Below are 17674 nucleotides of genomic sequence, written 5' to 3' on the forward strand. Positions count from 1 at the left end.
AAAAATAAAAAAAAAAGATTTCAAAGTAAGAAAATTCATTTTAAAAAAAATTCAATCATAAATTCAAGTAATCATTGGCTAACGAATCGGATGATAATTTTGATTTAATTAGCTGATTATTATTATTATATTGTAAAAGCCATCGATGATTCAATACTTGTTGAGCAGTGATACGTTTTGTTTGTTGTACGACCAACATTGAAAGTATCATACATTTTGCTGATGATGATACATGTCGCCATTGTGGTCCAATAAGATCAAAATTACCGGTTATTATTTGATCAAATAATTGAATCTGATCATTTTCTTCATTCGCAAATGGTGGCTGACCAGATAATAGTATGTATAGAATAACACCGGCAGCCCAAATATCCACAGGAAATGAATAACCAATTTCTAATAGAATTTCTGGTGCAACATATGTAGGTGTACCACAAACGGTGTATAATTTTTCACCCGGTTCAATTTGAACGGCAAGACCAAAATCAGCCAATTTAATCATACGACGATATTGACGTTGCAGATTTTTATTATTGATTGTTTCATTATTAGAACTATCATTATTATCATTCATTGGTATTGGCACATAGGATACAAGTAAATTTTCTAGTTTTATATCACGATGAACAATGTTCATTTGATGTAAATAATTCAAAGCATTCAAAAGATCGCTTATCATTGATGCTGATTCAGCTTCCGTATAACGAGATGCAACAGTAATAGCATCAAAAAGATCGCCACCCTAAATTACATATATTTTTTTGGAAATAAAAGAAAAAGTCTTTTAGAAAAAAAAACGATCATTTATCATAATTGATTCAAACCTGAAGTAATTCAAGTACTAAATAACATTGATCAACATAATCAAAATGATCATAAAGTCGAACAATATTAGGATGATTTACACGGCTAAGAATTGCAACTTCAGCATTTGCTGGATCATTCGATTTATCCGTATTATTATTATGACCAGATGTTGATGATGATGATGTAGTTGTTGGTGGTGGTGGTGGGGGTGGTGGAAAAACTTGCTGCATAGTATATTTATCGACTACTTTCAATGCAAAACTTTGCCGTGTTTTACGATGAATACAAGTGTATACGACACCAAATTTACCATCACCAATAGATTTGTCGACAAAATAAATATCGTCAACTTCTTTTTTTGGCTGAAATTTTGTTGCGGCCGGTATTGTTGTTAGAACTGGTGCACGACGTTGTTGTGATTGTGGCTGTTGAGAATGATATATTTTTTTCTTGACTGGAGTGGTTGGCTGTGATCCTGAAGAGTTTCGATTTCCTGAACCAATCCGATGGCTTGGACTTCGATTATGATTTTGTGCTGCATGTTGAGAAACATCAACATTTGAAGATTTGATGGACATTTTTTTCGGCTTAGTATTCTTTGCCGCAGCTGCTGTTTGATTTTGGGATACAGATCCTATTTGGTTAGTTACACGTTGTTTGGTATTAGCTGTTGTTTTTGTATGATTTATCAAATGTATTTTGGTATTCGCTGCAGATAATGGTGGTTCTATCGGTTGACCTTTGGATTTAATTTTTGAAATAGCTGCTTTTGGTTGTGGAATTTTTTTATCATTTTTGTTATTGTTAACAGATCTTTCCAATGAAGATGATCGTTGGCACTGTTGAACATTGTTTATAACTGGAATTACACGTGAAAGACTAGAAAATGAAGATGTTGATGATAAATCTGAATCATGGCTCTCTTGTTGTTGAGATTTGGAAAGATTATTGTCCGATTTGACAATAGATTGGCCATCATCTATCGATACTGATTCTTCATCATCATCATCATCATAAACAAAATTTTGTTGTTCATCATGATTCAATGTATTGGAATTATCGACATCTATTGAAGTAAAAGAAAAATCATCTGAACAACTTATAGTTGATGCATCACCGGGTGTGCTGCTACCATTACTTTGAATAAAAATTCCTTGATTTTGGCTTGTATTTGTCGATGTAGTAGATGTTGTCGTTGTCATTGATGAAGATCGAAAATCACAATTTGAATTTGATTGATTAGCATTTGGATGCATTGATTGTTGATTATGATGATGATTAGTACCATTAAATTTTTGATTATTACCAACAAAGACTAGACTTGAATTCGAACTAGAATATAAATGATCATCAGTTTTAGGACTATTTGTATCTGAAATCTTTATATTCCGATAATTGCCATTTGATCTATTTGAATTTTGATCGGATGATGATGACGATGATGACATTGAACCAATATTTTTACTTTCCAATGGTAATTTACGCTTTTGATGATATTTATTAGTATCAACATCATTAAAATCGTTATCAGCAATAATAACATCATAATTATCATCATCAACTGATGTAACCATCGTTATTGAATTATAATTCCAATTTTCTGTTTCATCATCATCATTAAATGAATGTGGATTATGATGATTATAATGACCATTTGTTGGTGTACGTTCATTTCCATTTAGATTTTCAATATTATTTTCTTTGTTATCATCATCATCATCATCATCATTATCCGAATCAATCAAATCATTATTGTCTAATGATAATGAATGACAAGAATTTGGATGATGGTGATTAAAATTTTTCATATTATTTTGACATTTATCATTATTATTGTCATCATCATCATCATCATCACTGTTATGGATGCAAAAATTTCTTGGCAAAGAATAAGCTTTATGATCATCATCATCATCATCATTATTGTCATAATTCAAATTTTTTGATTTTGTTGTATGTTTTTCGTTATTATTATTATTATTATGATTTTTTGAACGATTGCTACGATTAAAATTGAATTTTTTCGATTGAAAACGTCGACGATTTTTATTGATTGCAGCATCATTATTATTATTAATATCATCACAGTAACGGACAACTTTACGATTTTTTGATATTACAGATGATGATGGTAATGGTAATGGCGGTAATGCATGTCTACCACCACCATCATTATTATTATTAGCATTCGTATTATTCAAATTAAGACTATGATCATTATTGTTTTCATAATATGACGTTAAATAACTAACGCCAACAATTGAACAGATTTCTCGTTGTTCTAAAATAAAAGAAACAAACAAAAAAAATCGTGAGAAGAGAGTTAATCTTGTTTTTTTGTTGTTATTTCAAATGTCAAATACCATATTCGTCAAGCAGGAAATCGTTAATATTGCATTTTTCCGAACGGCCATATACCAGATAGACATATTCATCGTCATAAAGATCATTTAAACAGGTTATCTACATAAACAAAAAATTTATGTTTGTTTATTTAGATAGAGAAAAGAAAATTTGTTATTTTTTTCAAGGAAAAATCAATAAGCAAAAACAAACGAACCTTTTTCGATGATGAAAGACCATATATACGATGTACAGCACCAACATTCAATTTGACCGATTTTGATATTTCATTCAATAATTGTTCATAATTTTGTGCAATACGATGATTAAATAGAAAACGAAATACACGTCGTGATGGACGCATCGATGGTTCAGCACGACATGATCCACGTAATAAGGCAACCAATTTTGGCCTAAATGCACAATATTGTAATGAATTTGAAGACATTGCATTTGTTGTTGTTGTTGATGTTGATAATGTTTGTGATGATGATGATGCTGTTGATGATGTTGTCATCATTAATGTTGTTGAATTATTATTAGTACCGGAAATATTACCACCACTACCTATACGACGTTTAGCTAACGGTGTTCGTGTTGATGGTTGTTGTTTTTTAGCTACATTTATCGTATTATTATTATTATTATTTATTAACAAATCTTTTGGTTCAGGTGATGTTGATTGTCGATCATTTATCGATAATAAATTATTATTATTATTATTATTAGTAATTGTAATATAATCTAAACGTATAAAATGTTCATTTGATGAGCAACAATAATTTTCATTATGACGAAACTGTTGAATAGAATTAATTTTTATACCATCATTACAATTGAATATTATTCGTACACCTGATGGTAATGTTTTCTATATATATCAAAAACATAAAAATGAAATAAAATAAATGATAATAATCATCAATGCCATTGTTAATCAATCATCATCATTGTGTGTGTTTATTCATTCAAGAATGATGGTGGTCGTGAAAAAAAACAGAGAGGCGTCCAAAAAAAAGAAAAAGAAAAGAATGAGAAAAAAGAAAGAAACAAACCAAGAACAATGATTAGAAAGGTGGGTAGAAATATCCTAATTGAATTCAATTCAATAAGTGTAAAATATTTTTTTTTTTGCTGAACAAAAAATCGGATGTAAGAGAGGGTGGAAGATCAGGGACATGAAAAAAAACAAGCAAACAGGTTGAAAATAACACTATTCTAAAGAAATATAAGTATTCATCATTCCAACTCGATTAAAGATAAATTTATTGCAGATATGCAGAAAATTTGGTGGAAAAAAAACTTTTGGGAAACCTACGCAATTAGGTGTTAGTAAAATACCATTTAAAGAATTGAAAAAGAAAAATTAATCTCAATGACAGGGTCATTTGAATTGTTATTTTTTTTTGCCAAAACAGAATTTTGATTTTGTCTAAATTTCAAAAAAAAACACATACCACATTCACAAGAATTCTTGATAATTCACGACATAATGAATCAAGTGTACGTAAACGATCAATATTAATAACATAATAGATTCCAATAAAATGACGATCACCATTTACAAAGAATCGACAACGAAATGCTGATTTGGATCGTTTTTTAGCCATAGTTTTTGTTGTTGTTGTTGATTTTTTCATTGGTAATGATGGTAATGATGTTACCATTGTTGATGTTGTTGTTATCATTGAAGTTGAAGAGGTGGTAGGTTGAGATTGTATGGGTGGTGGTGGTGGCGTCAATGATCCTTGATGTTGATGATTTGTTATTTCTATCATACTGTCAAATTGATTTTGATTATGAGGTGATTGCGGTCGTAATTGTAATGATCGTCTTGTTTTTATTTTTGTTGTTGTTGTCGTCGATACATTAGTAGTAGTTGCCAAAGGTGGTGGCCGTTTTACATTCAATATCTGTAGTGACATTGTTCATATAAAGACAAAATAAAATAGAAAAAATTCATTGCTTGACTGAATGAATCGAACCTACAAAATGAAAATAATGAAAAAACAAAAATTTAGCTATTTAGATTTATAATTTAAAAAAGTAATGTTAATTTTTTTTTCCAATTTGTTAAGTTTATCGAATAAGAAGCAGACAAACAAACAAACAAACAAAAAAAATCAAATTCAAATACAGGTGTTGCTTGTTTGTGTGTGTATTCACACAACCATCACATTTTTTTCATTATAAATGACCAAAAATAGTGATAAAGAAAACAAAAAAATTTCACACAGACAAACAAACAAATCAATGAATAAAATTCATTATTTCATTACTTTTTTTTTTAAAGAAAGATGGAAAAAAAATTCGTGATGATAATTGTTTTGAAATGAAAACAGAATATTTCTTTTCGAAAATGAATTGTAATCAATTTTTTGATTGATTGATTGATAAACTAAAATAAGACATTCTTACACAATAAAAATTGTATCGTCATTATAAAAAAAAATAAAGAGTGAAAGTGATGAGAGAGAGAGAGAGAAAGAGAAAATCAACTAAAAGGATTCGAATAAAAACTATTGTTGACAACAGCAACACAGCAAATGATTATGGGAGATTTTCATCATTTGCATAACGGTAACAATTTTTTCGATTTTGGTCATATCATTGATCAACGACAACAACAACAACAGTGATGATTATAATGTTATATTTCGAAAGAAAAAAGAAAATCGCTTTCTCTCTCGCTCCCTTTCTCTCATTTTTTTTCATCATCATCATCATCATCATCATCATTATCGTTTGTTCGTGTTCCAATTTATCTTGCAGTGTGTGTGTGTGTGTGTGTGTTGACAAGTAAAAAAAATATAAATGTCAAATCACAATAATGATAATCAGTTGAAAAAAAATATCAATGGAGATTAGTTTTGAGAGAGAGAAATTATGAAAAGAGACAAAAAAAAAATATATTCAAAAACTAACTGTTGTTGATGAAATTTTGTTTTGTTTTCTCATTCTCTCTCTCTCTCTCTCTCACCAATCTATCAATCTATCTATCTATAGGTGTCGACATTTTTAGAAAGAAAAATATTGTAATTTAATCTTGGGAAAAAAATTGACGAATATAAATAATAATAACACGAAATGAAGCGCGAAACAAAGTAAAAAATCATTCAAAATCAGCTTTATCTGAATATATGAATTTTGTATTTTTAAAAAAATGTTTTCAAATTTAATATTTTTATTAGAAAATCAAAAATTTAATTTAATTAAAAATGAAAATTTTTTTATTAAAAAAAACCGGTTCAATGTGATTGAAAACACACAGGTAAACAACCAATATATCCACACACACACACACCTATCTAACTAACAGTCAATTTTTTGACTATTTGTTGCTGGTTGTTGCTTGGTGACAAACAACAACAACAACAACAACAAAATCTATAGACAAAAAAATTGTGAATATCACATCAAGCGAATCGTAGATAATGGAAAAAAATAAACATAACAAAAAAGACAAACAAAACAAAAAAAAGAAAGATATCCATTCATTTTACTATATGCACACAAAATATTTACATTCATTAGGGTAGAAATGAAATGAAATGTGTAAACAAAATAAAGAAGAACTGAAAAAAAGGATCATTTACATCATCATTTTAATGATAATCAAAAAAAGATGATGATGATGATGATATTTTTCATAGCATTAAACATATAGGATATTTTTGTTCACATTCATTTGTTATTTTTAAAAACTGAAAACATACAGTTTTCGTAAAAGTTGTTATTATCTTTGATCATCATCATCATCATCATCATCAGATTATATTTTACCTGGCCAAAATGTTATAATGATGATTGATATTACTAAAAACATTATTATTATTATTATAATGTTATGTTGTTTTGGATATATATTTTTTTGTTCCATCATCATAAGCAGCAGCAGTTAACATCATTTGTAATCAAAAGAAATAAAAATTTTTTGAATATAAACATTCATTCAAAAAAAAAAGTCAAATTGACAATACACGGTAAACTGATGATGATGATGATAAAAATATTTTTCGATAAAATTTTTTTACAATAACGGAAAATTTTCATTTTTTTTCCATGTGAAATATTATTATTGTGAATCGATGAAAATAGCAACAAGATTTTCGTACATTTTCATTCACAGTTTTCATTTAATGTTATTTTTTTCTGATGATCATCATGTGAAAAAAAACCCAAAAAGAAAATTTACCATATATGTCAATTGATGAGTTATGTAATCGATAATCGTTAAATGTTTAATGATTCCTGTTTATATATTTTCTCAAAGTTTATGTTTATTATAATATGAAAAAAAAGGATTCATTCAACAAAACAAAACAAAACAAACAGTAGCAAACATATATGACTGTAAAAACAAACAAAATCTTAATTATCATTTATTTTGATTCACTTTTACATCAAATGAAATAACCAGTATTGATTATTAGCGGTTAGTTTAGTTATGTATTTGATTACAAAATACAAACATTGAATTTTTTGGGAAAAAAAAGAATGAAATTTCTTTCATCAGGTTTGAAGAAAAAAGAAAAAGAAAAACAGAAACCTAAAACATACACAAAAATGATGATTGGTTTTGTTTTTTTCATATTCATGTTGTTGAATGTTTGTTTGAATGATTATGATTATCATCAAACAAAACAAAACATTATTATCAATGTTGTCGTCGTTATCGTTATCATCAACAACATCATCAAATATAGCAATGATGATGACAAGGGCGATGTCCTCGAATGAATTTTTTCATTTGTTTTGTTTTGTTTTGATTTGACTTTTTCTATTCCTATTCCTCATTGCTTATGTATTTGTTTTGGTTTTTATTTTTCAAAAAATACTAACCCTCTTTTCTTATCAATTATTTTTTTTGTTGGATATATTAAAAAAAAATATTTACAATTCCGGGTTATAACTATAATCACGATTATAACTAAGGATTTTTTGTTTTGTTTTGTAAATAAATTTATAAATAAATTTAAACATACCATATGAAAATAAGTTTTTACACAAGCAAGCAAAAAAAAGATGTAACTCATTTATCATTTTATAATAATAACCACATCATAAACAGATACTCACAGGAAAAACCGAATTCGATCCAGAAACAAAATATTACAATGTAACAAACAAACAAACAAAAAAAAGAGCAGAAGCAATGAAAAAAAACAAACATATAAAAAATGAAAATTTTTATTTCATTTCATTTTACAAACACACACACACCAACTAGATAGTTTATGAATGAAAATGGGCGCCATTCATTTTTTTCTTTTTGTTTCTTCTGGTATTTTGTTATGGATGAGCCATTGCAATGTTGTTGTTGTTGTTCATTTTTGCAAAAGAAACAATAACAATAACAGCAAAAGAAAAAAACAATCGAGTAAAAAAAGACTCCCAGAATTTTATAACAGAATGATAAAAACAATATACACACACACACACACTCTATACAGTGATCAAATGGAGAAGCATATTTCTTATGATGATGATGGGCAAATGATGAAATCGTATGAATTGAATTGGAAAGACATTGGAAGCAAAAAAAAAATATATTCAAGAAAATTTACTGTATTTATATATGTGTGTGTAGTGTGTGTCTCTTTTTCTCTCTATCCATCTCTCTCTCTCTCTCTCTCTTTAGTTTTCTATGTTGATTATAAACACATCTTATGTTATTTTTATGGCGTATATATCAAATTGTATATATGAGTCACCCATTAAACACTATCCATTCATCACTATTTTATTCATTAAATTAGCTAGCCAGTCCTTTTTCCTCCACCCACATTCATTCAGTATTATATAATTTTTTTAAAAATGGAAAATTAATTATTTTAATTAATTAATTCAACATTCGTAGATGTAAATAAACATTGATTTGATTTAAGATGAGAAAAATACATACATTTTGATTTTGTTGTTTGGACACAGAATTGACAAATTCCATAAATAAAATGAAAATTGAATTTTTTTTTTTTGCATTCATTCATTCAATTCAACACATATCATTATCATATATAGTTTCAAGTTAATTGATGTTTGATGATATTGAAACGAATTTTTTGTTCAAACGATTGTTATTATCATAAATACAAGGTTTTTCTGATATTTTTTTTTAAGTTTTTTATAATAATAATTATTATTATCAAATGAAAATTATTAGTTGTCTTTAAATCATCATCATCATCATCATTATTGTTGTTGAGCAATTTTGATTGTTTACCAGTTTGATTTGTCAAAAAAAATTTTCATCATTTTCAAAGTGATTATGATTTGATCATGGTCATTCATTCATTTCACTTCTTTTCTATTTGCATAGATACGAATTATCGTTTGTAGATAGCAATTCTTGATTTTGTTCTTTAAAATAATGAAGAAAAACATGGAATAAATGGAATGAACTTTGATTGTTTGTTTTGGAACAAACAAACAAACAAACAAACACTGAAAATCAAAGTAACAACAACAAAAACAAAAACAGAAATTCTAAATTCTATTGTTTAATTCGAAAAAACTCAATCAAACAATATCGCCATCTAATGATTTAGAATCAAATTATAAAATAACATTGTTTATGAATGTTTTTTACTTGTTGCATTTGTATTTTTTTTTTATTAAAAAAAAGATCCAAATTTTTTTTTTGTTAATTTTTGTAAATTTATATCCATATATTGATGAACTTTATTCATATTCGATCTGATTCTATAATTAAATTGGTGCTTTTAAAAATTCTGATCAAATAATTCAACCAAAAAAAAACAAACAAAACAATATGCGCGCAAGCTTTTCAAATCAATATTGGATGAGCAAATCAAGCTTGTTGTTGTCTTGGATACCACCACCACCACCACCACTACACCATAGTTTGAAAATGAATATCCATACAGATACTACAAATATCCTTGACAAATAGCCAATGTTCCAACAACAACAACAACAACAACAACAAAAAATGGTCAATGCAAAAGGTAGAAGCATTCTGTTGAAAAGAATATTATAACTGCGCTCGTATACGGCCATCATCATCATCATCATCATCATCAAAACACCGAATAGAGGAGCAATGAAGAGGAAAAGAAAAACAGGATCATCGAGTCGAATCTTTTTTTTTTCAAAAAAAAAAAAAAAAAAATGATGATGATGATAACGAAAGGAAGGAGCATACTGATAACAAAAAAAAACCAAAACGATAACAACAACAACAAACGCAACACGAACATAATATGGACGCTGTATGTTGATAATACGACCAAAAATGGAAATGAAAAAAAAAGAGGGATATTTTGAGTGATAGAGAAAGAAAACTTGAACAAAAAAACCACCCCAAAAAGAAAAAAAATAAATAACAGAAAGAGAAGACGATTCATGATCAACTCACACACACACAAGAATGGTAAGGTTATTCGATGAAAAAACAAACTCTTGATCAAAAGAAAGAAACAAGTATAAGGTAAAAGAACGAGAAGAAGAAGAAGGAAAAAAAACTCAATCATCATCATCATCATTTTTTGTGATCGAAAAAATATTTTTTTTTTTTACATGCATAAACATAGAGAAATACCAGAAAATATATATTTTTACTCAACAGAAATATCCGATGAATGATTGAACACATCTTCAATGTTTTTTTGTTTTGTTTGTTTGTTTATTGATAATATTGATAATGATGAATGTAAAATATTTGTAATGACGTAGATCTACTTGGTTACATTATCATCATCATCATCATCATCATCATTAAACGATGAATGTTTTGATTATCACCATCATCAACAACAACAACAACAACAAATTAATAACAACAATATTTACATAGGTAAGGTATCCGTTTGGTTTTCTGTTTTCAAATGTTTTGTTTTTCTTCTTTTTCTTTTTTCTCTGTGTTGGTTGCTCATTTCATAAGAATTTTGGTTTTCTTGTTTATGATTATTTTACCTATAGATCGAAATTGAATTGAATTTTAATCAATTTGTTTTTGATTTTGGATTTCAATGTTTTTTCTTTCTTTCTTTTTCAATTTGTTAATCATCCTCGACATACCTTAGATCATCATCATCATCATCATAAAAACAAATTTTTTTTGGCATATAAAAATCTTGATCTAGATAGATATATTGGTTATCTTGGTTTTCTCTTTATTTCTTGTCTCTCTTTGTGTATCTCTATGATATCACGGATATTTTTAATCATTAATTTTTTTTTTGTTGATCAGATTATTAATCAGATGAACTCGTTATGACAATCAACATTGGTGATGTTGATGTTGATGATAACGATTAAAATGTTTCATTTTTTAAAAAAAAAATATTAATTATAAATATTACTTTGGATATTTATCTTTATCTTTTTCTTCTTTTGGTTTGTAGATTTCAAATTGATCACTTATAAAACCAAAATAAAACGGATTTTTTTTACAAGGAATCAATCAATTGACGATTATTATCATCATTGTGATCAATTCATCAACTTTGTTGTTTTTTTTAATTATAAATGTGATTGAATATCCTATATGTGTGATATTTGTTTGTTTGTTTGTTCCATTTGTGTGTTGCATACTTATCATTCAAATCATCATTATTATTATTATTATTGCTCGTTTTTATTGCAACTTTATCTTTCAAAATTGTAAAAATTATTTTGGATTTTTGTCTGTTGGTCTAGATTTTTTTTTGTTTAGTTTCAAACAATATTTTCTGTGGTTCACAGCAAATTTGTGTGTATAGAATTGGGTAAGTTTTTTCTCATTTTCAACATTGAATTCAATCAGAATTTTTCATATTGAAAAACAACAGTAAATTCGTTGACTGATATTTTGTTAATGTTTTTCCAAAGGAAATCATTTTCTTTTCAAACAAAAAAATATATACAGGATGTTCATAATAAATTCAAGCATTTTAATACAATTATGATTAGTCATTTTTTGTTTTTGTTTTGTTTTTGCAATAGAAATTCAATTTAGAAAATCATCATCATAATTATCGATGTTTTTGCCATTCATCCACACATATACCGCATACCCACACACACACACATACAATGCATATTGAATAATGTCAAACAACTCTCTTTTCTCTCAATTTCTATTTCCATCAACAACAACCAAAAAAACAATAATAATAATAACCAGTTCAACCAACCGAAACATAATTGTAACGATTAAAAAATAAATAAATGAAAAGAATCAATTTCTTCGGGTGCGTAACCTGAAAAATCATCAAGAACTAACCAGAAAAATGAACGAATCTTTTTTCCTCTTCTGGCAGAACATGATGATGATGATGATAGTTTTCATTCATCCATTTTTCGTTTTGTTTTGCCAACATCGAGTTAAGGTTTTTTTTCAAAAAAATACCCAAAACACTGACCCACCCACGCTTAAACAATTGTAAAACTTTTTTTTTTTTGTTTTTTGTAAAACAATGATGATCATCATCATCCGTTTGTTGTTAGCCATTTTTAATATAAAAAAAAATTTGACATTGATAAAACATTAATTAATTTAATTTGACTAAATGTTTGACATAATATAATGTTGATAATGTAAAACAAACAAACAAGCAAAAATCCATCATTTCAATCGTGATTTTTCATCATTTAGTTAGTTATTTGAATATATCTATGCAACGTAATTATCTATGTTATTAGATACGTGTATTATTGTCAATACTGATATACAGGTAGGTGATAAGTGATGGTAAAAAATGTATTGCCATAATGTGTATACGTATAGGTGTTTTGTTTTGCTTTGTGTCTACACCTTTATTTTCGAATCAAATCGAACAATCATTATTTTTTTTTTTGGTCAAAAAATTTTGTAAATTCATTTTGAATTTGTCATTAGGTTTTTATTGAATTTTTCGATTGTTATACACGCGTTATTTGTTGATATTCAAATCCGAACACCTGTTCATTTCCTAAAAGTTTGTTTTGTTTTTTTTTTTGTTGTGTTTCTTGTTTTGTTGGTTGTTGGGCGTCAATTCTTACAAAATGCAAATATTTTCTTTATTTTAATGATTGTTTTTGTTTGTTTGTTTCGTTTTTTCCAGGTTTTATAACAACAAAATTTGTTTTTAGCAATCCAGAACCGTGTCTTAAATAAAAAACAAAAACCTTCTTTCAAATTGGTGCCTTGAATCTAATTTTTATATTTAAAAAACAAAAAAAAAAATTCCTAAATTGCATTTTGAATCAGATGAAAGGTTTGGATTTTTTTTATCAATCAATCAATCAATCAATTTACTAATAAGTTTTTTTTTCTTTGTTCCATCCTCATAGACAAGAGTTTTATCATCAGTATTTTTCTTTTAAAAGAAACACTGTTCATTCCATTTCAAATTTTTTTTAAAAGTGCCTAATATCAATCAATCAATCAATCAAAATCTCAAATATATACGATTAACAATCAACAATTCATTAAGATATTATTAATCCTGGTTTTATAAAAGTGTTTTTTTTTTTTTTTGGTTGGGGAAAGGCAAAATCTTATTGTAACGATAATATCAATCATTTTTTTGTTTGGTTGTTGAAAATAACCAATTGTCCTTGATCTAATTATTCTTTATATAAAAAAAATATTTAACTGGCTGTCGATATTATTATTATTATATGGTATGGATACCAGATGATTAGATAAATGAGATCTTTTATATTTTATATTCAAAGTTTTTATATATAAAAAATTATTTATAAGTGTCGACCATAAAATTGTCATAGAACAAAAATAAGAATAAGATCATAATTCATTCAATTTGCTGTTGTTTTTGCTGTTATTGTTTTTTATTTGTTGCAATGATGGCACCAAAATTACCACCAAAACCTCAACGTGAACAAGCAAAAGTATTGTTTCGTTATGATGCACAAAATGATGATGAGCTTACTATAAAAGAAGGTGATATAATAACAATAATTTCAAAAGAAAATGAAGATGCTGGATGGTGGAAAGGTGAATTAAATGGTCGTATAGCATTATTTCCAGATAATTTTGTTGAAATTATTAAACCATCACCACAACAACAACAAGCAAATGTTCAAGAAGAATCTACATTATCAACATCAAAATTTTTTTTGAATCGAGTCAAAAAACCTGATCGTAATCTTCATACATCGACTAATAATAATAAAGATTCAACAGCAGAAAATAATAAAGAATCAAACATTATAACTAATAATAAAAATATTAAAACAAAAATGCTTCATCAACAATCATCATCATCATCAGTAAATAATAATAATAATAATAATAATACAACTTCTGATATGGATGATGATATTGTTATTGATAATAATAATGAAAATGGTATCGATTCAAATAATAATAACAACAGTAATAATAATAATAACAATAATAATAATAATAATGCATCAAAATTATATCATCCAACTAAACAAAGACCAAAAATACCAACAAATTCTCGACGACCACCATCATTATATTTTGGTAAAGATTTTGATCCAAATATGATTGATGATGAAAATGGTTTGAATTCATCTTTGACAAATAATGATATACAACAACCAATACAATCACCAACAATTATACCAACTACAGAATCATCTTCATTAAATGGTGATTTGGATAATAATCGACAACCAACAGAAGGTGGCAGTATTGGGCCTAGCAATAAAGAAATTATTAGTGGTGGAACATCATCATCATCAGCATCACAAAAATTATTACCATGGATGTTAGAATTACGTGAAGCACAAGAAGCTAAACGTCAACGTAATATAAATAGATTAGATAATACAGATTCATCATCTTCATCACCATCAACAGCAACAACAACAATAACGGCAACTGCCACCCCCACCACAACTATAAATACAACTATAGCCAACAATAGCCAATCGCAAAATTTATTAAACAAAACGGCCTTATCCTCATCATTATGTACATCATCATCATCATCATCATCTACAAGTACAACTACATCATCATCATCATCATCATCAACAACAACAACAACATTAATATCAAAACCATTTGTATCGAAACAGAATAAACCAAGTTTATTGAATCATAATACAAATGTTAATGATTCAACAACAACAACAACAACAACAAATACACCTACAACAACAACATCATCATTATTTTTATTTCCATCATTACGTCCATCTGCTAATAGTAATATTAAAAATAACTTGAACAATTCAATTACAACAACAACAACAACGGCTGCGACAACAACAACAACAAGTGATCATCAAAAACTATCTAATGGTACAGCATTAAGTCCAAATTCAATCACATCATCATCATCATCAACAAACATTAATAATGGATTAAATTTATTGAAAAATGAACAACAACAAAATGAACAATTACGACAAGAAATACAAGAGCTTCGTACAAAAATATCAACAATGGATATTCGTATTGATACATTTATTAAACAACAACAACATTCAATGGATAAAATGGTAATGTTTTTGTTTTTTGAATTTTAAATTAATTCCATTTTTTTAAAAGACAAAATCTATTTTTGTAAAATATTTATATTTTGTTTATGAATTGATTTTTAATCCTTTGTTTTTGTTTTTTTTTCGTTTTTTACAATATTATATATAGCAAACAACAATCAAAGATTTAATGGAAAGTGAACGAAAATCAAAAATTGTTATGAAAGATTTGATTAATGATTGGGCTGAACAGAAAAAAAATATAACAATCATAATGATCGAATTAGAACGATTGAAAAAATTGAATACAACTGTATGAAGAAAAAGTGAAAAACGAAAAAACAACAAAACAACAACGACTAATGTTGGCGACCAATCAATGAAAAATGATTATGATTTCAGTCAATAAATGATCAGAATTACATGGACCATACACACACACACACACACTCATTATAATCGTAATCAATTTTTTCCTCTTTTTTTTTAATTCAATTATCGTGATGTGATCGGTTATAATAATAATGGATTTTAACACAAACACACACACACGGATACATTTTATTTTATTATTTTATTTTATCATTTTAATTTTTGTTGAGATTTTATTTTTTTTTCATTCCAAAACAAACAAACAAAAAATTTGTGTATTTTATTCCAAAAAAAAAAAAAAAACAGAATTATTTTTAACCCATTCCATCACCACCAGCAACAAATTCCATATATTTTTTCTTAAACATTGTTTTAGTGTATTGAAATGATTGCAAAACACACACACTAAACACACAACAGAACCGTACAAATTCATAGATTGATTCCATTTTTTTCTTCAAAAATTGTCTACTTTTTTTTCAATAAATAAAAAAACCACATTTAAACGATGATGATGATCCTGCCTGTTTTTTTTTGTTTCATCAATCATTCGATATTAAATTATTATTATTATTATTTCAAATTTGATTAATGACTGAGAGCGAGAGAGAGAGAGAGAGAGAGAGAGAGAGAGAGAGACAAACTGCAGCAATCTGATCAATAATTATTGATTAGATTGTTTTTTCCACTCTTTGAATTCAAAAAAAAATGATACGATTCGAAACAAGTTCAACAATGAATGAATGAATGAATTCGAAACTTTGAAATTGAATTGGAAACAAAAAATCACATTAATGACTAATGATGATTGATTTTAGCTTTTTTTTTATTTCTTGATCGACTCTTGTGATCTCACTTTGTATATTTAAAAAATTGAAATTTTTTTTTTCTTTCTGCTCATTAAAATTTAATGATCAGGTTGATTACACGATATGATGATGATGATTACGATGATTATGATGAGAATGGTGACATTTTTGATTCATAATTTCAAGATTTTGTTATTGACAAAACAAAATCATTATGGATTTAATGATGTCATACAAGTAAATCAGAAAGAAAAAAAAGGCCCACTTGAATCACTTGATTTCAAGATTGATGAAAAATGTGTTTTTTTTTCGTCTGGATTCAATTTCTTTTTTTGGAAATTTACTTCAGAATGAATGAAATATGATTATTTTTGTTTTCATTTTTCGTTTTGAAAATTCAAAAAATGATTTATGTTTCGTTGTTTGTTTGATGATGAAATTGATTTTTTTTTGGAAACAGAAAAAACAAACAAAATTTTAATCTTGGGGGCAAAAAGCAAGAAAGAAAAAATTTGTCATAAATGTTACAAATGATAATTCATTAATTTTACACTTTTTTGTAATCGATCCCCGTTTTCCAGAAACAAAATTGACTTCCAGATAATTGTTTTTTTTCTTGTCATTTTTCCCAAAGAATTACAATATTTTTTTGAACAAAAATCGCGTGTTTTTCTTCCAAACAAAAAAAAAAACAATAATGGTTATTCAAGGTAAGGAATGTGTGTGTGTCTGAAACACCTGCTATTTGATAATTTTTTTCGTCTTTTTTTTTTGTATATAAGGTGTTCAAGAACAAACGAAAAAAAAAATTCATTGTATTTTGAAAAAGGGAAAAAGTTTTCCTTCTTTACAAAATTGGATACAATGTATCCAATTTTTTGTTACTTGTGACTCATATAATATGATGATGATGATAAGTATTAAGATAGTGTTAATAATCG

General features: G+C 26.9%; 2 protein-coding genes across 10 annotated transcripts; one reads left to right on the plus strand and one right to left on the minus strand.

The window, feature by feature from the left end:
* Positions 1-30: 30 nt before the first annotated feature.
* On the minus strand, positions 31-9621 carry LOC113796524 (uncharacterized). Of its 8 annotated transcripts, none has more exons than XM_075820070.1 (6): positions 9056-9621; positions 4608-5135; positions 3368-4021; positions 3171-3270; positions 825-3088; positions 31-742 (listed from the first exon to the last, which is right to left on the minus strand). In XM_075820070.1, exons 2-6 carry the CDS (start codon positions 5073-5075, stop codon positions 56-58), a joined length of 4173 nt encoding a protein of 1390 aa, XP_075676185.1. In that variant the 5' UTR covers positions 5076-5135; positions 9056-9621; the 3' UTR covers positions 31-55. The 8 variants fall into 8 exon arrangements, with proteins under 8 accessions (XP_075676185.1, XP_075676191.1, XP_075676187.1 ...); XM_075820076.1 differs by lacking the exon at positions 9056-9621 and adding an exon at positions 8374-8542 and having other exon boundaries at positions 4608-5120; XM_075820072.1 differs by lacking the exon at positions 9056-9621 and adding an exon at positions 8374-8542.
* Positions 9622-10379: 758 nt separating this feature from the next.
* LOC113796525 (uncharacterized) lies at positions 10380-16436 on the plus strand. 2 transcript variants are annotated; one of them, XM_027346814.2, is made up of 4 exons: positions 10380-10966; positions 13197-13349; positions 13426-15573; positions 15722-16436. In XM_027346814.2, the coding sequence occupies exons 3-4, from the start codon at positions 13939-13941 to the stop codon at positions 15869-15871; spliced, it is 1785 nt and encodes a 594-aa protein (XP_027202615.2). In that variant the 5' UTR covers positions 10380-10966; positions 13197-13349; positions 13426-13938; the 3' UTR covers positions 15872-16436. The 2 variants fall into 2 exon arrangements, with proteins under 2 accessions (XP_027202615.2, XP_075676193.1); XM_075820078.1 differs by lacking the exon at positions 10380-10966 and adding an exon at positions 11700-11879.
* Positions 16437-17674: the final 1238 nt, after the last annotated feature.

Source organism: Dermatophagoides pteronyssinus, unplaced genomic scaffold (assembly GCF_027571235.1).
Source record: "Dermatophagoides pteronyssinus isolate colony J.1.1.1.1 unplaced genomic scaffold, Derpt_VIB-CSIC_2022.12 sq0005, whole genome shotgun sequence".
NCBI lineage: Eukaryota > Metazoa > Arthropoda > Arachnida > Sarcoptiformes > Pyroglyphidae > Dermatophagoides > Dermatophagoides pteronyssinus.

Bases quoted from the DNA above. Each gene is read 5' to 3' on its own strand.
- LOC113796524 (XM_075820070.1), bottom strand. From the start codon at position 5,075: ATGTCACTACAGATATTGAATGTAAAACGGCCACCACCTTTGGCAACT. The intron at 4,022-4,607 runs GTATGTGTTTTT...TGATATATATAG, and splicing joins CAAGAATTCTTGTGAATGTG to AAAACATTACCATCAGGTGT. The intron at 743-824 runs GTTTGAATCAAT...TATGTAATTTAG, and splicing joins TAGTACTTGAATTACTTCAG to GGTGGCGATCTTTTTGATGC.
- LOC113796525 (XM_027346814.2), top strand. From the start codon at position 13,939: ATGATGGCACCAAAATTACCACCAAAACCTCAACGTGAACAAGCAAAA. The intron at 15,574-15,721 runs GTAATGTTTTTG...TATTATATATAG, and splicing joins AACATTCAATGGATAAAATG to CAAACAACAATCAAAGATTT.